The 25,520-nt window shown below is 41.4% G+C and overlaps 1 protein-coding gene and 1 pseudogene across 1 annotated transcript in view; both read right to left on the reverse strand.

Moving 5' to 3' along the window:
* Positions 1-14,014, reverse strand: part of LOC108536643 (transmembrane protein 192 pseudogene) — a 27,792-nt pseudogene extending 13,778 nt beyond the window's left edge.
* The window catches only part of LOC108536648 (stromal membrane-associated protein 1-like), a 118,273-nt gene extending 103,763 nt beyond the window's left edge, over positions 1-14,510 (reverse strand). Inside the window, exon 1 of the mRNA XM_017883642.1 lies at positions 14,100-14,510. Within this exon, the coding sequence (XP_017739131.1) occupies positions 14,100-14,217 (118 nt within the window). The 5' untranslated portion in view covers positions 14,218-14,510. The remainder of the gene's footprint in view (positions 1-14,099) is intronic.
* Between the last annotated feature and the right edge of the window lie 11,010 nt (positions 14,511-25,520).

Genomic DNA, 25,520 nt, shown 5'->3' on the forward strand with positions numbered 1-25,520 from the left:
TTTTTAAAGTATTTTAAAACACTGACTATTAGCCAATATTCTGTGCAGAAGGCCGGGCATGTTGCCTCACGCCTGTAATCCCCAGCACTTGGGGAGGCCAAGGCAGGTGGATCACTTGAGGTCAGGAGTTCGAGACCAGCCTGGCCAATACGGCAAAACCCCGTCTCTACTAAAAATACAAAAGTTAGCTGGGTGTGGTGGTGGGCACATGTAATCCCAGCTACCTGGGAGGCTGAGGCAGGAGAATTGCTTGAACCCAGGAAGCAGAGGTTGCAGTGAGCCAAGATAGCGCCATTACACTCGAGCCTGGGTGAAGAGGAAGACTCCATCTCAAAAAAAAAAAAAAAAAAAAAAAAAAAAAAAAAAAAAAAAAATTCTGTGCAAAGAATAACCTTAAATCCTCTATGATGTCCCACTATCCTTATTCTCAGCAAATGACTTTATCAACTAATTGACCCCTCACATTTCAGACCCATCTTATTCTCTCACAAATTGATCCACAGTCTTCCTGATCTTTTTTCTCCTGTCAAAAGCTAACCATTTCATTTGTATTTTAAATTTTCTCTAAACCTTGCATTAACATATTACCTAAATATGCCACACTTGCTTCTTAGAGAGCTTGCTGCTCTTAGTCATGAAAAAGGAAACCCTACTGGCTATCCCTGCAGCCCTATTAGCACCTAATAGAAAATCCTGCACCTAGAGGCACCAAAAAACCTGATGTTCTAAAGATTCCATAAGCAACTTTAGAACTGTGTATGAATAACACAAGTCCTCAAGAAAAAAACATTAAACCACTGTTTTCCATAATGTTTTCAAAGCACTCATTAGTATTCTAATTGACTTGGCACACACACAAAAAACACACACACAAAAAAAAGGCACCAAAGATTTTTCATTCTTTAAATCAGTATCAAGAAGTGTGTCACTTCTGCAGTCTTTACTCAGACCATTAAATTTATTTTCAAGGAAGACAAAAAAAACTTTAGGAGTGTATATGTTACAAAAATTCAAATAAAAGAATTGAGAAACTGCTACATAATCTACAGTAACTGTTAACATCAGCAAAAGAAGTAAACAACGTATTTGTATTTTGTTTGTTTTTGTTTTTGAGACAGGGTCTTACTCTGTTGCCCAGGTTGGAGTGCAGTGGCACAATCAGGCTCACTGCAGCCTTGACCTCCTCAGGAGATCCTCCTACCTTAGCCTCCCAAGTAGCTGGCACCACAGGCATGTGCTACCACACTCAGTTTTTTTTTTTTTTTTTTTTTTTTTTTTTTTTTTTTTACTTTCTGTAGAGACAGAGTTTCGCCATTTTGCCAAGGCTGGCCTCAAACTTCTGGGCTCAAGTGATCCAACTGCCTTGGCCTCCCAAAGTGCTGGGATTAGAAGTGTGAGCCACCATTCCTAGCCTATGCACTGTATTTTGTTTAAATAAACTCCCTCATCCCAGACCTATTTTCTGTCCCTGTAAGTTTTATCCTTTTATTTAATAGAAATCCATGTAATTATGGCTGGGCGCAGTGGCTGACGCCCATAATCCCAGCACTGTGGGAGGCCGAGGCAGGTGGATCACCTGAGGTTAGGAGTTCAAGACAAGCCTGGCCAACATGGTGAAACCCCGTTTCTACTAAAAATACAAAAATTAGCTGGGTGTGGTGGCGCGTGCCTGTAATCCCAGCTACTCGAGAGGTTGAGGTAGGAAAATCACTTGAACCCGAGAGGTGGAGGCTGCAGTGAGCCGAGATCACACCACTGCACTCTAGCCTGGGAGACACAGTGATACTCCATCTCAAAAACAAACAAACAAACAAACAAAAAAAAAAAAACAAGAAATCCATGTATTTGTAATCTATACTATGTAGTCTTTTGTGTATGGATTCTTTTGCTAAACAGAATGTTTTTATGACTCATCCACTAGTTCATTGCTTTGTATTGCAAAACATTATTCCACTGTACAAATGCACTATTTTCTTTATTCATTCATCAACTGACAGACATTTGAATTGTTTCCAGTGTTTGGCTATTACGAATAAAGCTGCTGTGAACATTCAAGTGCTTGTTTTAACTTTGTCTTATTATTAAGTTGCATTATTTCTTTAGATATTCTGAATAAAGGTCCTTACCAGATACAATATTTTTCCCAGCCAGTTTATGACTTTTAAGTGTCTCTTGAAAAGCAAAAGTTTTTAATTTTGATGAAGTTCATTTTCTCAATTTTAACTTTATGGAATGTAATTTTGTGTCCCATCCAAGAATCCTTTGCTTAATTCAAGGTCCCAGAGATTTTCCCCCATGTTTTCTTCTAGCAGTTTTATAGTTTTAGCTCTTAAATTTAGTTTTATGATCCATCTCAAATTAGTTTTTGTGAATGGTGTGAGGTAAGATTCAAGGTATTATACATTCTGTTGTTGTTGAAAAAAATTATCCTTTCTCTCCATTGAGTTACCTTGGCACTTCTGTTAAAACTGACCATAATATGTGAGTCTATTTCTGGACTATGTATTATGTTCCACAGATCTATGTCTGCCCTTATACCAATACCACATTGTTTTGATAACTGTTGTTTTTTAACAACTGTTAAAGTGAGGTTGTGGAAGACTTCAAACATTCTTTTTCTTCTTCAATGCTTTGATTTTGGAAGGTCCCTTGCATTTCGTTAAAAATTTTAGAATCAGTTTGTCAGCTGCAACAAAAAAAGCCTTCTGAGATTCTGACTGGAATAATATTGAATCCAGAGATTAATTTGGAGGGAAATGACATCTTAAAAATATTGAGTCTTCTAATCCATGAGCATGATATCTCTGATACCTCTCTCCACTTCTTTAGGTACAGTATTCATTAATTTCTCTCAGCAATCTTCTGTAATTTTCGGCATACAGGTCTTACACATATTTTGTTAAATTTATCCCACAGTTTTCATACTGTTATGCTATTGTAAATCGTAATTTTTATTTCATCTTCCAATTACTTGTTGCTAGCGTATGAGTTACTTTTTCTAGTCACTTCATTTCTGTAAACTTAATAAACTCAATTATTCATTCTAATCCCTTTTCTGTAAGTTTCTTAGGACTTCCTACATAAATGATAACATCGCAAAGAGATCGTTAAATGACTCTTACGTGCATGTATTTTTAAATAGGTCCTGTAAGAAAGGCTAATTTAAGTAGTACTTCATCAACCTATACCATCTTAAATATATCCAACTCAGTACCACTTACAAAAATCTAGATTCTGGCCAGGCACGGTGGCTCAAGCCTATAATCCCAGCACTTTGAGAAGCCAAGGCGGGCAAATCACTCGAGCGCAGGGGTTCGAGACCAGCCTGGCCAACATAGCAAAACCCCGTCTCTACCAAAAATACAAAAATTAGCCAGGTGTGGTGGCACACACCTGTAAGCTACTCCAGAGGCTGAGACAGGACAATCGCTTGAACCCGGGAGGCGGAGGATGCAGTGAGCAGAGATCGTGCCAATGCACTCCAGCTTGGGTGACAGGGTAAGACTTCTGCCTCAAGAAAACAAAAAAACAAACAAAAAAATCTAGATTCCATATACAATTTTTATCACAAATCCACTCTGGTAGGCAGAATAATGGCCCCCAAAGATGTCCTGTTCTATCCTTGGAATCTCTGTGAATAACTTAAGGACTCTGAGATGGCAGTGTTGTCCCGGATTACCCAGATAAACCCAATGTAATCACAGGGGTCATAAAAGTGCCAGAGAAGAAGTAACAATGAAAGTGGGGGGCAAGGAGGAACAGAATCAAGGATGACACACTGCTAGTTTCAAAGATGGAGGAAGGAGCCATGAGCCAAGGAATGCAGGTGGCCTCTCCAAGCTGGAAAAGAAAACAGATTCTCCCCTAGAACCTCCAGAAGGAATGCAAGCCTGCTAACACCTTGCCTTTAGCTCAATCATACTCTTTTTGAACTGTGACCTCCAAACCTGCTAAAATGATAAAATCTGTCTTGTTTTAAGTCATTCAATTTGTGGGATTTTTTAATAGCAGCAATAGGAAATGAATATACTGGTGGTGATCATTTCACTCAAACAATCTTCTGTTAATTTTTTTGTCACTGTGCACCATCATCACCCTACACCAAAAGCAACTTCCAAGAGTAGAAATGCATGAACTAAATAACACCTAGACTAAACCATAATTTTTATGAATTTTCCTACAATGGAAGATAAAGCTATCCCAAATATTATTTTCCAGAATTCCCCTTATTTTCTTAAGTTTAGGCTTGAGGTCTTCACTGCTCAATGAAAGGCACTCTTTATAAAAGATCAATGACAGACATCTGAAGGTCTACCATCAATCACTTGGATCTCTGGTGAAATGGAGACCAAAAATTGGTGGGGTATACGGGCCACAGAGAATGGAAGATTATTAGAATTACTTTTAATTCTCTTTCCTTTGGACCCTCAAGGTTCTCACATTTATCACTCAAAATATATGTGAACATAAAATTAAAATGTTTCCAAGAGCACTGTAAGCTCTGTTTTATGTGAAAAAATTTTAAAAATCACTTCTATATGATACTGCAACTAAATGCCACTCCAAGTTAAACACAATTGTACCTAACATCTGAGGTAGAAAATACTGACATTAATAGTAACAAACCATTACAGTGAAAAAGTTTTAAACAAAAGAACAAAAGGACTCCTCAATCTGTGGGGAAGAGTCCTATGAGTTGTGTGATATAGCTTGGGATAATTAAAGATAATACCAGGTAAATTTGCTCAGCAAGACCGAAATCATCAGTGAAAAGCTTTAAATAAAAACTGTAAGTTTGATGGCAATACAAATCTCAATAGGACCCAAAAAATAAACTCTCAATAATACAATTTTCATATCAGTAAAAAATACTATGCCAGTAAATACCGACATAGAAGTGACAAGGTTTGGGATTCAAGAAAGAACACAGATCATACAAGGCTGAAATAAATCTTTGCAATAAGGATTAAAGAGAACAAGGACAATTGGTCACTAAGCAAGGCAGAGGCAAAGCTTGGACTGAAACCTAGCTTTGCTCAACCAAGCTAGCGTTCTTTCAATTCTATCATGCTGTTTCTATGGTTTAAAAAGCCCAGGTATACGATCAGTATCTGACCTAAGGATATAGCTGCAACAACAGAAAAAAAAAGAAAAAAATATATATATATACATATGGAAGACAAAACAAAAAACCAAGAAACAGAAACACTAAAGCACTTATCTGTGGACTCAGTAAGTTTCTAAAATAAAGTTTAGGCAAGGTGCAGTGGCTCACACCTCTAATCCTAGCACTTTGGGAGGCCTAAGTGGGAGGACTGCTTGAGGTCACGAGTTTAAAAGCCCAAACAACATAGCAAGGCCCCTTCCCCACCACACTCTACAAAAAAAAATTTTTTTTAATTAGCCAGACATGGTGACAAGCCTGTAGTCCCAGCTACTCAGGAGGCTGTGGCAGGCGGATCACTTGAGCCCAGGAGTTAGAGGCCACAGTGGGCTATGATCACGCCACTGCACCCCAGCCTAGGCAACAGCATGAGACCCTGTCTCTATAAAAAGGAAAAAATAAATAAATAAAATAAAGTTTAGTGATGAGATAAAAACCCCAATTTGTTTAAATTGGTATTTTGAAGCTATGGTGGTTCTGCACTTAAATGCAAGGAGGAAAACTAAAATGAAGATATTGCCCACATTTGAACACATTAGGCAATAATCTGAGAAAAACCTTAAGTTAGCTGAAGGCGACAGTCTTCCCAACAACAATCTCTTACATCACAAAATTTCCACAACAAAAACAGGTGTTTTATCTAGCATACCATCAAACATAGTTAACAGCACAGGCTAGATCTCCTGGGCTCAAATACTGACTCCACAGTTCAGATTCCCACCCCTACCTCATCTCAATAAAACCACAATTTTCCCAGGTTATAAAAGCCTCTAATGCTCATCCTTGCTCCTCCAGACTGTACCCTTATTAGCAGGCTAGGTTCTAGAGCCAGCACAGAAATATGCTGAGGCTCCAACATGTGCTGTATAATATACTGGAAGAAAATATATATTACCAATTATGCTTCGAGGTCCCCAAGACCAATCACAGGTCCAGTCATTTGCTAAGAAGATTCAAAAGATTCAATATACAGTTGTACTCATCTTTATGATTCAATATTTAATGTAGCAAAAAGATACTAAGCACAATCAGCAAAGCAGAAAGGCACAAAAAGTCCAGGGGAAATTATAAGCAAGCATCCAGGTGCTCCCGTTCAGTGGAGTTGCAATGAGCACGCTTAATTCTCCCAGCAGTGAGCTATGACAACACATGTAAAATAATGCCAAGCAGGGAATCTCATCAGAGACTCAGGGCCAAAGATTATTAGGGAGACTGGTCATGTAGGTACCCCTTCCTGCCACATATGCCAATTCCAGAATCCCAGAAGAAAAGCAGATATTCAACATAAACCACATTCATTATACAAACAACTTAGGTACAAAGACAGACTCTTATCACTTAGGGTGGTGGGACCATCCCCAAGATCCCCCTCAGATGTTAGCCAACCACCGTGAGGCCTGCTTTGTTAACTCTTTTCTCCACACCAACGACTAATAGATCCTTCCGAGCATGAACCTTACTAACTATTCCCTGCTAATTCCCAGCTCCTAAAAAAGTGCCAGTCACCCCAATCCAAGCTTTTTTTTCTGTTGCCTAGGCTGTAGTGCAATGGCATGATCTCAGTTCACTGTAAGCTCCGCATCCCGGTTTCAAATGATTCTCCCGTCTCAGCCTCCCCAGTAGCTGGGATTATAGGCGTGCACCACCACGCCCAACTAATTTTTGTATTTTTAATAGAGATGGGGTTTCACCATGTTGGGCAGGCTGGTCTCAAACTCCTGACCTCAAGTGATCCACCCACCTCGGCCTCCCAACATGCTGGGATTACAGATGTAAGCCACTGCTCCCAGCCTCCCAAAATTTTTTTAATGAAAAAATTCCTGGCTCCACTACTTTAAGTTCTGTGTTCCTGGATAATAATATTACCTACCTCAAAGGTTGTTTTGAGGATTAAATGAGTTAACAAATGTAAAGTGTGAAGTATATCATCTCTTGTAAAAAAAAAAACAAAACAAAAAAAAAAACCTGTAATTTGTGAGTATATATGTAACGTTATTTTTTTTTTAAACATTCTCCAGGTCACAATGGAGCTATCCTATCTCTAAACTTCTAATGAATCTACCAACGTAAACATAGATTAGAACTAGTAATTGTTTCATGTCTACTGAGATCTCTAATTAGCTTGTAGACAACTATAACCCAAAACTTTTCGTTTTTGTCTTTTTTGAGATGGAGTCTCACTCTGTTGCCCAGGCTGGAGTGCAGTGGCACAATCTCGGCTCACTGCAACCTCCGCCTCCAGGGTTCAAGCAATTCTCCTGCCTCAGCCTCCTGAGTAGATGGGACTACAGACGTGTGTCACCGCACCTGGCTGATTTCAGAATTTTTAGTAGAGACAGGGTTGTGCCATATTGGCCATGCTGGTCTCAAACTCCTGGCCTCAGATGATCCACCCGCCTCAGCCTCCCGAAGTGCTGAAATTACAGCCGTGAACCACTGCAGCCGGCATCCAAAACTTTTTTAACACACACAGTAGTATCTAACGTAGTACTTAATCTTTTTAGTGCCCAGAAAATACTGATTTATCAACAAAACTAAATGTCTGTAAAATTAACTCTTTATAGTGGTAAGAATGTAAGGCAGTCAACTCTTCTGATAATAATTACAAAATGGCCTCCAAGTTTCTTTGATCTTCTTGCATTGAGAAAATTGAGAAACTGAACTAAAATGGCTTGATTCTAATCCTTGGAAAGACTATTAGTAGAATAATTTGAAATAAGCAAAAGGGGCTGGGTGTGGTGGCTCACACCTGTAATTGCAGCATTTTGGGAGACTGAGGCGGGCAGATCACTTGAACCCAGGAGTTCAAAACTAGCCTGGGCAACATGATGAAACATAGTTTCTACAAAAAATACAAAAATTAACTAAGTGTGGTGGCACACATCTGTAGTCCCAGCTACCTGAGAGGCTGAGGTGGGAGGATTGCTTGAACGAGGGAGGCAGAGGTTGCAGTGAGCCTACATCGCACCTCTGCACTCCAGCCCAGCAACTGAGTGAGAACCTGTACCAAAAAAAAAAAAAAAAAGTGCCAAAGCCTTGAGTTTATAAAGTATATAATTTCAAATATTCCACTCTGCCTTAAAGAGAGCATGGATTCGAGTCCGTTATAGGTTAATAAAGATGGAGAAAGATATATATACATATATATATAGTACAACAACAAATTAGTAGATGTAAGTCTCCTTAACTAACAAAGTCAAGTACTGAATGTGTTATGCTAAACAAACAAAAAAAAGACAAAGAAGAACTGTGAAGAACAAAAGGAGGGGAGACAACATGCTGCCCAAGTTTTAAACTGATGAGTCAGAGACCAATGGTTTCCATCCCAGCTCTGATACCACGGCTCTGCACAATCAGGAAAAACCTCAAGATCAGCAGAATTACAAGAACAACAGATCCATCAGACTGAAGTTTCACATTTTAAGGAAACTTTTAGATTGGCAAATTTCTTTAAGTGAATTATAATCAGACTTTTACTTATATAAATTTGTCCTATAAGCATCAACAGCATAATAAACACCAGTCCCCAAGGTGAACTTTACTTTTTAGTAAAAATTACTACACCTTAAAATGTAACAACTCTAAAATATCGAAGACTTAATGAAAAACATGAACTCTTCGATTAGCTCTTGCAATCAAATGGGCTCTACATGTTTATATTTTTTGAAAAGGTTATAAAACTAAAAGACTCCCTTGAAAGCAAGGTATTGGACATAATTAGGTTCTGCCAATTATTTGCACATGGAAAGCACAAGCGGGACAGAGGCCACATTCCTACAGGAAGGGCAACTAACAAAAAACATTTACAGACACTAAGTGGTTGCAGCACCATCGGCCTTATTCCCCAGTCAGCAAGCCAGTTTCATGGGTGAGAAGCAGCTATGACAGTGGGGCAGCGGTACCAGTGGCAGTATGCGTGGCCTTGAAAGCAGTTCAGTAGTGGCTCCCTGACTTTCCCTCCTCCCAGCCTTTCTGAGGACTTGGTAAGTACCTGATTCCTGAAAATAGCTACAGTGGATCTGTTTCCTGCTCTATACCCTGACTTACACATTGACATGGTGTGAATTTAGGTTCTCTTACCCTCTTCTTGGACCACTGTACAACATCTCCTAACTCAGGATTTGCATGCAATCCTCACTATCCCAGTTCTTCCTCTGACCTGAGACTACCAAAACTGCTCATGCTTAAAGAAAGCTTATCTAGTAAGGGCCATATGGAAACTTCTGTTCTTTCATACTGGTACATTTGTGTGTGCAGCTGTGTCCTTTAATTCCTTCTCTATCTGATGAAATCCCACTCCACCTTCAGAACCTAGCTCAAATGAAGACTCCTTCTGTGACTGTCCCAACAGGGTCACTCCACATGCCACTCCCTTTCACAGGTGCACTCCTTTTCACACACCCTGCTGCCTGCCTGGGGCTCTGTGCTCATTCATTCACACATTCATTCATTCAAAAAATATTTGCTAAGTTACATTTACCTACCACATGTAATGAAAACTGGGGATACTACCCTAACCAAGATAAACAAGATCTCTTCTCTCTTGCAGCTATAATCCAACAGGGATATAGTATACCCCATAATCACCTAAATAATGTTTAATTTTAATTGTGATAAGTGCAATAAAAGATTCAGAGTGTTGTCTTTTGTCTATGAACGGAAACCTAATCTAATCTCAGAGGATCAAGGAGAATTACTTCCCTTGAAAAGACATTTAAGCAGGAATTGAAAGATGAGCAAAAGCTGAGCTGGCAAAAACTTGTTAGAAAGCTTCCCAGGCAGAAGAACAGCACGTGCAAAGGTCTTGAAACAGCATTCTAGGAACTGTAAAGACCACCAGTGGGCAAAAGTCAAGGTGCAAGGGGAACAACAGCCCAAAATAAGTTTAGAGGTAGTTATTCCTTACAACCATTATTATAAGCACTTAGCACATTATTTTAGAATTATTTATTTGCAAAAACAAAACCCACACTAAACAAACTCCTTTAGGTCTTACAAATTTTTTTAGCTCTCTTACCTAATACAGTATCTAACAGTGTGTCTTCAAGTCAAGATCTGCGGAATGAAGAAACCAGTGTTTGATGTGAGCAAGGAGCTTACCCTCTCAATATCATACAGGCTAAACAAAACAATTTCCAGAGTTATGTTTCTGATACCCAAAATTGAATGGGCAAGAGACTCACTTTCATACCAATTTAAATATGCTCAAAATCAAACCTAGTAAAAGATGGAAACAGACCAAATGTTCATCAATAGACGGATAAATTGTGGTCTGTCCATACAATGGAATATTATTCAGCCATAAAAGGAATGAGGTACCGACACGTTACAAAATGAATGAACTTTGAAAACATACGAAGTGAAAGTCAGAAACAAAAGTCCATATGTTGTATTACATGAAATATCCAGAACAGGCAAACCTATAGAGAGAGAACATGCAATGGTGTCTGCCAGGGGCTAGGGAGAGGGAACAGTGGGAAGAAACGTCTCAAAGTGAATTTTATCTGTATGCTTTTTTTTTCCCCCGGGATGGAGTCTTACTCTGTCACCCAAGCTGGAGTGCAGCGGTGCGATCTCCACTCACTGCAACCTCTGCCTCCCAGGTTCAAGCAATTCTCCTGCCTCAGTCTCCCAAGTAGGGATTACAGGCGCCTGCTGCCACACCCAGCTAACATTTTCATATTTTAGTGGAGACAGGGTTTCACCATGTTGGTCAGGCTGATCTTGAATGCATTTCTGCATTTTTAAAATCTCAGAAATATACATTAACAAGCATGGGGTATGTCAGTGTGGTGCCTGCCAAGCCCATTGATGTTTTCTAGGAGCCCTACCCACTAGTTCAGGCCACTCCTGATGTCCAGCACAAGATGCCCTGTTCTGAGCATGTGAAAGAATACAGAAGTGGAAAAAAAAAAAAAATCCAAGCTACAATTTACCTGTAGACAACACTTTAAATACTGAAAACTAAACTTGAAGCTGGCAAGGCGTTCTCAGTCCTCACTGCTCCCTAAAGTGTCACCAACTAATAACCAAAAAGAGCTGCTTTAAACTCCCACTGAGTCATGAATGCAGCTAGGAGAGAAGAGGAGTAGTTCCATCTGCCTGTTCTTAAATTCTCCAGTTGTTCAACAGATTTGGTAAGAGCAGCATCAAGAGCAGGAAACTGGTGCCTATACCATCCTTTTCTCCTTCCTTGCTTCTTAAATACTGTCAATCCAGGAAACACAAGCTGGTGATTCAGTAAGACAATATCAAAACCCAACTGACATACCTCTACCAACTATTACAAGGCAAGATAATACAGGGACCTCAAATCCTAAGCTTTAGTTTCGGTACATATTCCCAAAGATAAGTGGAAGAAGCTTCTTTGAAAGAAAGAAAATTAAGTTAACTGGGAAATAACTTTGAAATACAGTAGATGAAAAGTTTGATGCAATTTACTAGACAGTGAAGAAAACATCAATACATACACAGAATGAAACTTCTTAATAACTGAGCTGTAGAGTAAGATCCTTAACATATCTTTTAAAAGTACTACATTTATTATGTCATCCTAGCATATAGATCCAAAGTCATGTAACAAGCCGAGAAGTCTACTAAAAAAGCCTCCATAATGTACTTCAACCTTACCAAATACTCAAAACTGCAAAATACATCAATTGCTCTACCATGTCAAATTTTTCAATTACAACTATGAAATCAAGTCTAATTAAACCAACAAGTGGCCTTACCTGTGATTTTTTGCCTGAAAGATCAAGATAACACATTGAAATAATTTACAAGATCATTTTAATATTCTTCTAGATTTAGTAGCAACAACAACAAAAAATCCTTGTAAATTATACTGTGGAGTTCATGCCCTTCAAGCTGCACCCTTGTACTCTTGATACCATTCTCTTCTCTCCCACATCCCTCACTTCTCAAAACAAGTAAACCAACAAAAGGCCAGACAAAACCAAAATACAAAAGACATTCATTCAATATATACCGTGGCAATACAAACATTGAGCAAAACGAATACTTCCTATTCTTCAGGTGCAAAGAAGTAAAACTTTTGATCCTAATTTAAGAAGTACATGATTCTCTTCTCCCCACCCCAAAAGAGTAAAAAAAAAAAAAGTTAACATGGTTAACAACGGCTTTTAAAATCTGTATTATTTTAGAAAGCATTAGTGAAAATCTGATTTTATAAAGTACTTTTCTGGAGACAGAAATTTGAACAAAATTAAATTATTTTAACAATATCTGTAGATGAAGGAAGGTTAATTCTGAAACTGTTACTATTCAATATTTAATGAACAGATTTAATATTTACCAGCATCTCTACTTAATCATGTTATTACTCAAAATGACAAAATGTGTACTTTTTAACTTCAGCTTCTTTCTTCTTGTTGGCCTCTTAAAAGACCATTTTTCAGTGTTTTACTAGTGCAGTCAATGAAGAGCAAGCCACTGAGCCTCAATACAGTACAGAACTCCCAAATAGCCACACACAATCAAGTTACTAGGAAAACAAATATTACAAGAACCAGGCATGCACTTTGTAAAAACTCATCACCTGAAAAGGTTACATAGGATAAATATAATTTTGACTCAGTCAAGTTACTATATTGAAAAGTGCTTCATAAAAATAATCTAGTTACAGTATTCCCACATGATTCTTCCAGTAATTCAGTACCTGTTATGACAGAGAAGAAACCTGCTGATGCTGTGTGGCTCAGTCTAGTCAAATATTATCAGCCTACTGAAATATGACTCATTTATATAGTATTGAGAAAGAACAGTAAAGCTTCAGGAAGAGTCTAAGTCAAATAACACAGAAATCTTAAAGGGCATTCCCCAAAGAGACTGTCTCCTGCTTTGGAGAACTACCCTATTTCTCGCCCAATAACGAAATAAACCAATTAAAAATAGACGCAATCTTTTATTAACTACACAAGACATTTCTTTAAAAAAAAAAAAATAGAAATGTTTCCGATGAGATTACTTGCAAGACATTAAACATAAATCAGATCTCCAAACACAAAACATAGCAGCTAAAAATAGTATATCTATTTCAAAGGCTGAGGCAGAAGCCCTCCAACTGAACAAACTAAAATTAGGTCTTTTCTGTCTCTAGATCTTTAAAATGAACCTTCAACATTTATGAGGTACACAAATCAGTGTCCACATATTCTCCCAAACTAGCTGGTCAGAGAAAACCTAATTACTAAAATCTTCAGAAATATAAACCCACTGTCCTCCAAGAGATTCATGTAATGAAATTCCTCTTCATTCTGGCTAACAACCAGACTAAAAAACAATACTACTACTAATAAAGACCTTTCTCCAATTAATTTATTCCGTAAAACTCAAATCCACCGAAAAAGACCACCATACTCTTTTTCAGGAGGCAGAGACAAGAGCCTTGTACAAAAGCTGTCAGGTGGGCAGGCAGGTAGGGCTCTGTCTGGGAGACCAAGAATTCGAGACCGGAGAGGGAGGACGTGGTCACACCGGAGGGTAGAAGAGGGGATCGAGACCTAAGGGCGGCCCCACCCACAGAGATAGCTATGAGCAGAACTAGGAGGGCAACTCTCTAACCCTAAGCTCTGCCCAGATCCGCGTCCGGTTCCGCGCTCCCAGCCCCGCTCCTACCCCCAGCCCTGTGGAGGATCCGAGCATCGCTACTCCGGCACCTGCTCAACCCGGGGTCGGGGAGGAGGGGAGGCTGGGGCCACTGACAGGGCCTGCCGGCCTGACCTCGCCGCCGCCTCTGGCGGACTTGAGGGTCGACAGGAGCCCCGCGCCCGCCAGCTCAGCCACCCGCCCTACAGTCAGGGCAGGGGCCTGCCGGCGAAGCCGAGGCATCCGCTCGGGCCCTGAGCGCCGCAGCGGCGGGAAGGTCACCGGTCGCAGGAGGCCCCGACCGGGGCAGCGACGACGTCCGAGCTACCTTTGGCCTCGCAGTCGGCGCAGTACTTGTTGTCCTCCTCCCTCAGAAGCTTGGATAGGATGAGCTGGTGCTGCTCGTTCAGCTTCTGAGCCTTTTCCCGGCAGGAGCGCGTCGCCATCTCGGCAGTGGGGCGGGGAGCCCAGGGCAGCTACGGCGGCGGCGGACGCTGGCTGGAGCCCGGCAGAGGGAACGCACCTGGCGCCGCCGGGACCGCGGGCTGGCTTAGCCCGGGAAGCGGCGGCGGCGGCGGCAGCTGAAACAGGAGGAGGGGCGGCGGTGGTAGCGCCGACGTGTCCCGCCTCCTTGCCTGGCCGGCCGGCAAGCACCACCCGAGCCGGCGAGGGGAGGGGGAAGGGGAGTGGGACGCGCCGAGGCTTCCGGGTGGCGCGGAGGAAGGGACCCGGCAGCCGGGCGCGCTGCGCATGCGCCGAACGTACGGAACCCGGCCTGCCGCGTCTTTCTGCAAAAAGGGCTTCTGCCCAAGGTGATTCCTGAGAAGTCGCTGGCACTGCCTCATGCGGGTTTTCCTCCCTTTTGAGATGTGATGGTCCGCGAGGGCCTCTAGTAAAACTCTGTAATGGAAGACCTTTTACAAGGAGCTACTTTGACTTGCCCATTTGCCTTTGCTCTTGCTGGCACAACGTTGGAAATGCAGAAATACTAGCGACTGGGTGGGTTCATTTACTCATTCGAGGTTTATTCGCCCGCAGTTTAGAAGCTGGAGACACGGATGGAATAAAAGAGGAAAAACGGTCTCTTACATTTTAAGGACGAGAAATAATCTAGTAGTGACATGTATTAAGGGATAACATTTCATTGAGTGATTACTGTTACGAACTATTAGCTCATTTAACCCTTTCCCCAACTTTATGACATTGTTATCCTCATTACACAGAGGAGGAAAGTGAGGCATAGAGGAATTAAGTAACCTGCCCAGATTACAGAACTACTAGTCGGGGGGTTGAGATTCAAATCCAAAGCAGTCTTGTTCCAGAGTCTGAAACATCTGGCTGTAAGCCCTTCCATAAGGGGGAAAGTGTGACCAGGAACCCAAATACTGGACGGTGATACTGTAACAAGAAGCTGTGTAAATAGTGATCATTAATGCAAGAGAAAGAGAACTAAAGAAATAAAACACTTTTAATTGGAACCCAGACCCTAATCCAGGCTCATGAGGTTTCAACTCTGGGTGAGGCAGTTTCAATGATTTGGCATGTTGTATATTATGAGGAAGTTCTAATATGGGGCTTATACAAGCCGAATAAACAGTCGTTGCTTGCGGTGAAGCAGATGCTAAGAAAGGCAATGAGCAAGAGTCGGTCTTACACTTTTTAGTAAGGCTAATTTCTAGCCGCTGGCCCTGCCTAAAAGTGACCCTCATTGCTACCTAGCCCTGTTCTTGGCACAGGGGCTCAAAAAATGTTTGTGGAATTAAATTGAATGGATATGGCAATGAAGATGTTCAGTAATTAAACAAATTAGAGCTTAAACTGCGTAGCTCTGACAAATAGCAACTAGAGAGGTATTGGTGAGTTCAAAAGAACAGAAAAAAACCTTATGTGGGAGGGAGAATTTATGAGCCTTGTCCTGAAGATACGCTTGATTTAGATGGAGACTGGGGAGGAAGATATTAAGAAAGAGTAACATGCACAAAAGCATAAAGACCTCAAGTACCTTGGAAAACAGACTGGAACAAAAGGTACTACTTAGGACGGAGTGAAAGATAAGGCTGCATAAGTAAACTATGATAGGGTTATGGAAGACTTGGGAAGCCAGACAAAGTAATCTGGCCTTGATGCAATTGACAGTAGAAAACCTGTAGATTTTGGCCGGGCACAGTGGCTCACACCTGTAATCCCAGCACTTTGGGAAGCCAAGGCGGGAGGATCACCTGAAGTGGGGAGTTCGAGACCAGCCTGACCAACATAGAGAAACCCTGTCTCTACTGATAATACAAAATTAGCCAGGTGTAGTGGCAAATGCCTGTTTAATCCCAGCTACTCAGGAGATTGAGGGAGGAGAATCGCTTGAACCCTGGAGGCAGAGGTTACAGTGAGCCAAGATCACGTTATTGCACTCCAGCCTGGGCAACAAGAGTGAAACTCCGTCCCCCCTGCACCCCCGCCCCTGAAAAAAAAAAAAACCTGTAGATTCTTCAAGTAGGATAATAGCATAATAAAAAGGATCTTTTGGGAAAGTTAGTCCTGCAGTAACCAGTAAACAAACACCATTTTTTGAGTACCTGTCCTCCCTGCAAAAATTTTGTGCAGCACTGTAAGGACTCAGAAAACAGAATACAGGTTTACCTCCAATAAATGACCTTCAGGATGGATTGAAGGGTCACAGTGACGTCTAATAGAAATACTTGCATGCCACACATATAACCTTAAATAATACAGTAGCCACATTTTAAAACAGAAAAAGAAACATAAAATATATTTTACGAATACATTTTATTTAACTCGATGTATCCAAAATATTTTTAAGATGTGATATAAAAAAGGCATATTTTCCATTCTTGTTTTCATATTGTCTTCAAAATGCTGTATAACACAGCTCGTTTCATTTTTGAGTAGCTGAATTTATTTCTTAATAAAGAAATTATCAAAAAATTGAAGCTAAGAGTTCGAGACCCTGCTGGTCCATGGGGTCTCACTCTGTGGGCCAGCATGGTCTTGAACTCCTAGCCTCAAGCTATCCTCCCACCTTGGCCTCCCAAAGTGCTGGGATTACAGGCACGAGCCACTGCGCCCAGCCTGGAGGAGCTGAATTTCAAATGTTCAGCAGCCGCATGTGACTAGTGGATACATTATTGAATAGTGTTGTTCTCGATGGTCAGCTTAGAGGCTATTAAAATCTAAATATGAGTTGATTGTATTTTAAGGCTATAGTAGGAAGAAAGAGACATCTTCTCCAAAACATCTTGGGAAGAAAACAACATTGCATTTATTCACCAATATTTATTAAACAACTTCTATCTAGTACACTAATTATCAGAAGCTTACAGTCTACTATGAGATAAAAATATGTAAATAGAAAAGGACTACATTGAAAAGTCTGTAGCAAATATAAAGTGTTCTAGGAGCAAAAGGAACAGAACATGCAGTAGCCTGGGAAAATCTGGGAAAGTTTCACGGAGGAGGTGATGCTTAAACTTGGCTTTTAACAGATGGGGAATTTTCAAGTGAATGGGGTGGAGCGGAGAGAAAGGAATTGCTTTAAAAAACATGTATAGACTTCTGAAAGTTCAGGGTTATATGAAGTAGTGAGGATGTGAGGCCCAAGAAACCTAGAATGTGTTTGGAGAATGTGAAGGTAGGAAAGGAAACAAGATGGAGAGGTAGATTGACAACAGAGGGTTAAGAGCTTCGTAGCAAAGCAACAGAGTTTGAACCTTATGGGTTTATAGAACCAATAGAAGCTTTTACATGAAAAAATGACTTCATAAGCTTTCTTCTCAGTAACTCTCCATACAGCGGTAGTATGGAGAACATGGTGGGGAAAAACTTATCAGGAGAACAGATTACAAGACTGTCTCAATAATAGTCCAAAGAAGATATGATGAAGGCCTGCTTTTAGCAAGTTGCATAGGGTTTGGGAGAGACAGAATCAAATGATGTTTTAAAATTAGAAGAAGCAAGATTTGGCAGCTGACTGTATATGGAGGGTAAGAGAAAGAAGGTGAGAATAACATCAGGCTTTCTAAGTTGGGAGACAGGTAAATGGTGATGCCATTAACGCAGATCAAGAACTGAAGGAGTAGGCCTCTCGGTCCAGCAGTGACAGGGCTGAGCCAGCAGCACTAATCCACTAATCCTCCCAGTTCTCCATGTGCTCAGCTTCCTGCTCTGCAACCATGACACAACAGGCCATCTCCTTTGCCAAGGACCGTCTGGCTGGTGGCATTGCTGCTGCCATCACCAAGATAACTGTGGCCCTGATTGAGCAGGTGAAGCTGCTGTAGCAGATGCAAGGCGCCAGAAAGCAGATGACAGTTGACAGCAGTGCACAGGAATTGTGGACTACTTCCTTAAGCAAGCCCTCAACATCGCATTCAAGGATAACCAGACACAGCTATTCCTGGGAGTATGGATGAACACACTCAGTTCTAGAGCTGTTTTGCCCACAATCTGACCTCCAACAAGGTGGCCAGACCCACCTGTCTCTGTTTTGTGTACTTGGTGAATTTTGCCAGAATCCATCTGGTGGTCAATGTTGGGAAATCGTACACAGAGCTGGGATTCAAGTTCAAATACCTGGGAGACTGTCTGGTGAAGATAACTAAGTCTGATGAGATCTGGGGCCTGTACCGGGGCTTCAGCATCTCTGTGCAGGGCATCATCCTTTTCTGGGCTGCCTGAAGGCCTGAGGCATGCTCCCTGACTCCAAGACTACCACATCATGGTAAGACAGATGATTGCCCACACTGTGGTGATGTGGCCAACATGGCCTTCTACACCTTGGGTCCTCTGCAGACACAAAGGAGCCAACATACTGCACATGGGAACCCTCAATTGCTGAAGGAAGATTTTTAAAGAGGAAAGGGGAAAGCCTTCTTCAAGAGTGCATGGTCTAATGTTCTCAGAGATCTGGGAGGAGCTTTTAGGCCAGTCCTGTATGTGGAATTGAAGAAGAGTAAGTGTGTTTCCTCGCTAGAAATGGAAACCAAGAGAATTGTGTAGCATACTTAACTGTTATGGACCACTGACCTTTGAGAAATTTCATTGTCTTTGTCCTGGCCATAGCACATCTGTAGAGGGCTAGAGAAGGCTTTAGAAAAGGGGTTCACCATGATCATATTCAACCATTGGCACCCTGAATCCATGCATTTATTACCAGCAGTAATTATGACATCACCATGGGTCCACAAACAAGGCAGCTCCTTCAAACAGACTTGCAGTCCAGGCACTTGTAGAATCCAAATTGTGTTTAAATATTTATTTTGTATTTATTTATTTATTTATTTATCTTTGAGACAGAGTTTTACTCTTGTTGCCCATGCTGGAGTACAATGGCATGATCTTGGCTTACTACCACCTCTGCGTCCCAGGTTCAAGCAATTCTTCTGCCTCAGCCTTCCTAGTAGCTGGGATTACAGGCACCTGCCAACACGCCCAGCTAATTTTTTGTATTTTTAGTAGAGACGGGGTTTCACTATGTTGACCAGGCAGGTCTTGAACTCCTGACCTCACGCAATCCACCCACCTCAGCCTCCCAAAGTGCTGGGATTACAGATGTGAGCCACCATGTGCTGTAAATATTTATTTTTTTAAAAATCATGTCTCCCATTGTATTTGAGCACTATCTCCTCTTTTGCATGGCCAAATATTTGCAATCATGTTGTATATTGGGCATTCTTCTGCAAAACAGTAAAAAGAGGACACTGAAAAAACAAGAAAGAATAAAAGAGATAGTCCAGTTTTGGGGTCAGGGGAGAAGCAGCATTTGCTTGGGGACATGTTAAGTTTAAGATGTGCCTAGGACATCCAGCTTCATGTGTCTAATGAGACATTGTATATTGACTTATAGAACTCTGGAGAGATGTTACTGCTGATAAAAGTTATTTGGGAATTATTTGCATTTAAAGGATCATAGAAGCTATAAAAATGGATGACATTCCCCCAGAGAAAGCATGTAGACAAAGGAGAGAAGAGACCCAAAGACAAAATTCTGGGGATTGCCTATTAAATGAGGAGTGGAGAGAGAAAGGTGAACCATTGAAAAAAGCAGAGAACCAGAAGCCAGGGAAGGAAAGGTTTCCAAGAAGTAAGGGTGAACACCAACCAATGCCAACTATTCCAGAAAAGTCAATTATTTCCATTTTAGACAGTACATACAGCATGAGGTCATGGGTCTGCACAGTTCATTGTTTTCTTTCATAGCCCAACAACAAGAGAAGATAAATCATCTGATGGGGCTTCCAGAGCCTGTGATTGTCTGGAGGGTTCCATGAAATATTGAGGGAGGGATGGGGATGGTTAGAAGGGAAAAAGAAAAAAGGTACAAGGATAGGAAGCAGTACTAGAGTAAACTATTGAGTGTAAAGTAAGGAAAGTGTCCAAAGTGTGAGAAGTGAAATAGGAGCAACCAGTGATTATAGGTTTCTTTGAGGCCAGAGGTGATGTGGTGTGGTTAGGGAAAGGATGCTGACAGCTAAATAAAGAGAAGGGCTTAGTGACACCACTCAGAAGGGTGTAGTACCTTGTCCTGATGAAGTCCTGGATGTCGATGTGTCTATGGATGCTTGCTGGATGGGGAATAAAGTTGAAGGTCTATTTTTGCAGATTCTTAGAGAGATTAGGTCACTTTGACTCTAATTATTTGTTTCTGGTCAGAGGAAAAGATGAGAAACAGGTTTAGGGAGTTTGACTACAATGGAACCAGGATTTAACAGAAGATATAAGTAAAGAGGGAAAGTGATGGAGTAGGAGAATGAAGGAAAAAATTTAGGTCAGGTGAAATGGACAAGAATGAACCAAATATGTGGGTGTAGGTGGAATATCTGATAAGAGCAGTAGGTATAGACAGCTGGAAGGATGAGGGTAATAGTAATAAGAACCAGTGTTTTTCAATCTCCCACTGTGGAATAATGAAATCAATTTTATTATACTATTTTTCACATCAGGAAACATCAGCCAGGATGTGGTATTTCATGTTGAGATAACAAATAACTTCAAAATCATAATGGCTTCAGACAATAGAAGTTTCTTCTTGGTCATGCTACATGAGCATTGAGCTGGTAGGGATTCTACCCTATGTTGTCGTCACTCTGGTACCAGGCTGATAAAGTCTCTATCACTTTTCAGGGTAAAGTCAAGAAGATGACTCTTAAAGGCCTCTCCCCAGGAATAATACATATCCACTTCCACTTTTAAGCCATTGGCCAAAGCAAACCCATGAACCCTCCTAATATCAAGGGAACCAGAAGTGCAATCCTACCTTTACCTAGAAGGAGAAACCAAAATATCACTGAACAGCACAGAAACTGTGGCCCAGAGATGTTAAGTACTTGGTTTAAAGTTATCGATATCTTGGTTATCAACCAAGTATCTTGGTTGAAAGCCTAGATATTAAGTAGCAAAACTGGCTTTCAAGATTATGTCTTGTTGGCACTGAGGCCCTGGTTTTTTATAAGCTATGCTATCCTTTGGGATGGAAAACAGAGTAGAACAAGTTAGACCAATCAATAACAAAATAACAAGAGTTAAAGAGAGACCAAAAGTGTATTGAGTCAAGAGGAACACACATGTATTGAGGAAAGAGGAACATTTATTATGGAGATAGATAAACATATACACACCCACAAAAAGAGGAAACCCAGGAAAGAGCCTAGATTTTTGTTTGCTTTGCCTTTAAAAGTTACATCAGGCGGCCGGGCGCAGTGGCTCACGCCTGTAGTGCCAGCACTTTAGGAGGCCAAGGCGGGTGGATCATGAGGTCAAGAGATCAAGACCATCCTGGCCAACACGGTGAAACCCTATCTCTACTAAAAATACAAAAATTAGCTGGGCATGGTGGCGGGCACCAGTAATCACAGCTATTCAGGAGGCTGAGGCAGGAGAATCACTTGAACGCAGGAGGTGGAGATTGCAGTGAGCCAAGATCACACTACTGTACTCCAGCTTGACAACAGAGCAAGACTCCGTCTTAAAAAATATGTATCAGGTAACCTTAGTGTGTTTGTGCTTCCTAAAAACTCAGCCCAACTGGTGCACTTTTTAAATTTATGGTCAGATACCAAGGAACTCTCCTCAGTGTGGGGAGAGTGAGGTCTCTGTTGAAAATTTGCAACTTCCACACAATTCTTCCCCATCTTCCTTCAGAAGCAAGTTATTTCCAAATGTACATTATTTAAAAAGTACCTATTATATAAGAATACACAATCTCCCATTACCAGGAAAATATACTTTCCAAAATCCCAATTTCTCAACTTTTTACCCTCCAGTACAGAGACATTGAAATTTTTTGAGTGGTCATATGGGCAACCACTATCCCCAGTCACAAAAAAAAAAAAAAAAGCCTGATACAAGGAGTTAGAAGAACATATTCAACCCCTGCGGTCCTGCGGGGGAGACAGGAAAACCAACTTACACATGTATTTGAAGGCAGATACCTGATGGGACCATTAGAGGGGTATCTAGGCCTCAAGTTTGGCTATGAGAACTCTAACCATTCTTTGAAGCATTTTGTTGAAGCAGAATTAAACAACTCAGAAAATTTTCCTGAACCTGCCCTTCTTCCTTTTTTTGAGACGGAGTCTTGCTCTGTCACCCAGGCTGGAGTGCAGTGGCGTGATCTCGGCTCACTGCAACCTCCGCCTCCTGGGTTCACGCCATTCTCCTGCCTCAGCCTCCTGAGTAGCTGGGACTACAGGTGCTCACCACCACACCGGCTAATTTTTTTTTTTTTTTTTTTTTGTATTTTTAGTAGAGGCGGGGTTTCACTATGTCATCCAGGATGGTCTCAATCTCCTGACCTCGTGATCCGCCTGCCTCGGCCTCCCAAAGTGCTGGGACCCCACCAGTCGTTTGTTTGTTTTTTGAAACAGAGTTTCACTCTTGTCACCCAGGATGGAGTGCAGTGACATGATCTTGGCTCACTGCAATCTCTACCTCCCGGGTTCAAGCAATTGTCCTGCCTCAGCCTTCCAGCAGCTGGGATTACAGGTGCGCACCACCGTACCCGGATAGTTTCTATAATTTTTAGTAGAGACGGGGTTTCACCAAGTTGGCCATGCTGGTCTCAAACTCCTGACCTCAGGTGATTCACCCGCCTTGGCCTCCCAAAGTGCTGGGAAGATAGGCATGAGCCATCACGGCTGGCCCCCACCAGTCTTTTGACAGGAAGGTTGACGGCTCTCCCGATTCATCTAGTCATCCATTCAACAACATATTTTTGGCCAGGCATGGTGGCTCATGCCTGTAATCCCAGCACTTTGGGAGGCTGAGGTGGGTGGATCACAAGGTCAGAAGATTGAGACCATCCTGGCTCAACACGGTGAAACCCTGTCTCTACGAAAAAAGTGAAAAATAAATTAGCCAGGTGTGGTGGCGGGCGCCTGTAGTCCCAGCTACTTGGGAGGCTGAAGCAGGAGAATGCTTTGAACCCGGGAGGCGGAGCTTGCAGTGAGCCGAGATCGCACCACTGCACTCCAGCCTGGGCAACGGAGCGAGACTCCGTCTCAAAAACCAACAAAAACAACAATATATCTTTTAGTTATTTCCATGTTTCGAGCACTGTGATAGGTACTAGGGATAAAACTTAGTAAATAAAACAGTCATAGCCTGATCCCTCACTCCTAAAGTAGTTTATTGTCCATATTTTACAGTGAGGATCAGCTTCCTTCACTGTCACCTTAGAGATCTCCAGAGCCTATACCACTAATGCACATGGCAAGCCCTTAATAAACATTTGCTGAATGAATGAGCAAATGAAGTTCCATATAGGTGCTCACATGTAAAAACATTCAACTTCGATAAGCAGATTGAAGAAACATAACTTTTTAAGCATTTTTTTTTAAATTAGAAATAGGGTCTTGCTCTGTCACTCAGGATGGAGTGCAGAGGTGCCATCATTAACTCACTGCAGCCTCAAACTCCTGGACTCAAGGAATCCTCCTGCCTCAGCCTCCTGAGTAGCTAGGCTATAGGCACATACCACCGCACTCAGCTAATTAAAAAAAAAAAATTTTTATGGAGATGGGGGTCTCACTATGTTGCCCAGGCTTGTCTCAAACTCTTGGTTTCAAGGGATCCTCCCACCTTGACTTCCCTAAGTGCTGGGATTACAGATGTAAGCCACTGAGACTTAAGTGACTTTTTTTAAAAAAAGGGACCCTAATGCACAAAAATCCTGTTTATGTCACTCCCAGTTCACTTCCAGTCCTGGTCAAGTTATATTTTATTTCATGTTTTTGCCTTTTCCTCACTTAAGTTTAGATTTCACAGAGTTTCTGCATCTCAATTTTGAAAGATAAATTCGAAGTAATCAGAAATACACTGTCAACTTCAAGATTTAAAACAGTAACAACAAAACTGATCTGGGATGAAATTTAATCAGGTAGACTCAGCTTTCACAAATCTGACCTTGGCAGTAATTTAACTTAAGCCTGGTTATTTGAGGGAAGACGCAAAGATAAGTGAATAAGCGATTTCATCCTACTTAAGACAAAAGACATGAACACAAGTTGGAAGATATATGTTCTGGCTTTTTAAGGGTATAATAAGCATCGATTGTTTTTGTCTGCCCATAGTCCCGCCTCCCTTCTTCTAGCAGCATTGCCCCAATCCCCCTTCCCTATTGAATGCAGTTTTGAAGGAATGACTGTCAACCAAGGTCTCTGTACTAGGCATGTAACCAAATTAGGCCATACAGTGATTAAATTAGGCCATTCAAGTTTCCTCTTGCAAGTTGGGCTTGAGGGGATTAACCCAAAGACAGAAACAGCTGGAGATCATTCATCCCTGTAGCCATCAGTTTGTCTATTTCATCCTGCTCTCTTGATCTTCACGGCTACTCTAGCTCCTGTTTTTTCTGAAGACTAACTTTTTAGCTTTCCTTCAGATTCTTTGACTACCACCCATAAGTCGTCCAACGCATTCCTCTTTTGCTTGTTAAATTTTAAAAGTCATAGAACAGATTTATATAGAGCACCAACATTATTGATAGTGAGCCATGCACCATTTGATGAAAGTAGAGGGAAATGTGCTATGGTCTGAATGCTTCTGTCCCCCCAAATTTTCATGTTGGAACATAACCCCCAATCTGATAGTATTAAGATGTGGGGCCTTTGAAGGTGATTAAGTCATCTGGACAGAGTCCTAATTAATGGTATTAGTGCCCTTCTAAAAGAGGCCCAACGCTGGGCACAGTGACCCACTCCTATAATCCCAGCACTTTGGGAGGCTCAGGTGGGTGGATCACCTGAGGTCAGGAGTTCGAGACCAGCCTGGCCAAAATGGTGAAACCCTGTCTCTACTAAAAATACAGACATTAGCTGGGCATGGTGGCGAGCACCTGTAATCCCAGCTACTTGGGAGGCTGAGGCAGGAGAATCACTTGAACCCAGGAAGTGGAGGTTGCAGTGAGCTGAGATCACACCATTGCACTCCAGCCTAGGCAACAAGAGTGAGACTCCGTCTCAAAAAATAATAATAATAAATATAAAAATAAAAGAGGCCCAAGGGAGCTTGTTGGCCCCTTCCACCAGCTGAGGATGCAACAAGAAGGCCTCATCTATGAACCAGGGAATGGGTCCTCACTAGATGCCAAATCTACGAGTGCTTTGATCTTGGTCTTCCCAGCCTCTAGAACTGTGAGCAGTAAATTTTTGCTCTTTATAGGCCACCGAGTCTAAGGTAGTTTGTTATAGACGCTCAAATGGAGTAAGACAGCATGCTCTTTAAAAGTTACCTTCTTTTC

The sequence above is a fragment of the Rhinopithecus bieti genome, unplaced genomic scaffold, assembly GCF_001698545.2.
Source record: "Rhinopithecus bieti isolate Rb0 unplaced genomic scaffold, ASM169854v2 scaffold_14233, whole genome shotgun sequence".
Classification (NCBI taxonomy): Eukaryota; Metazoa; Chordata; class Mammalia; order Primates; family Cercopithecidae; genus Rhinopithecus; species Rhinopithecus bieti.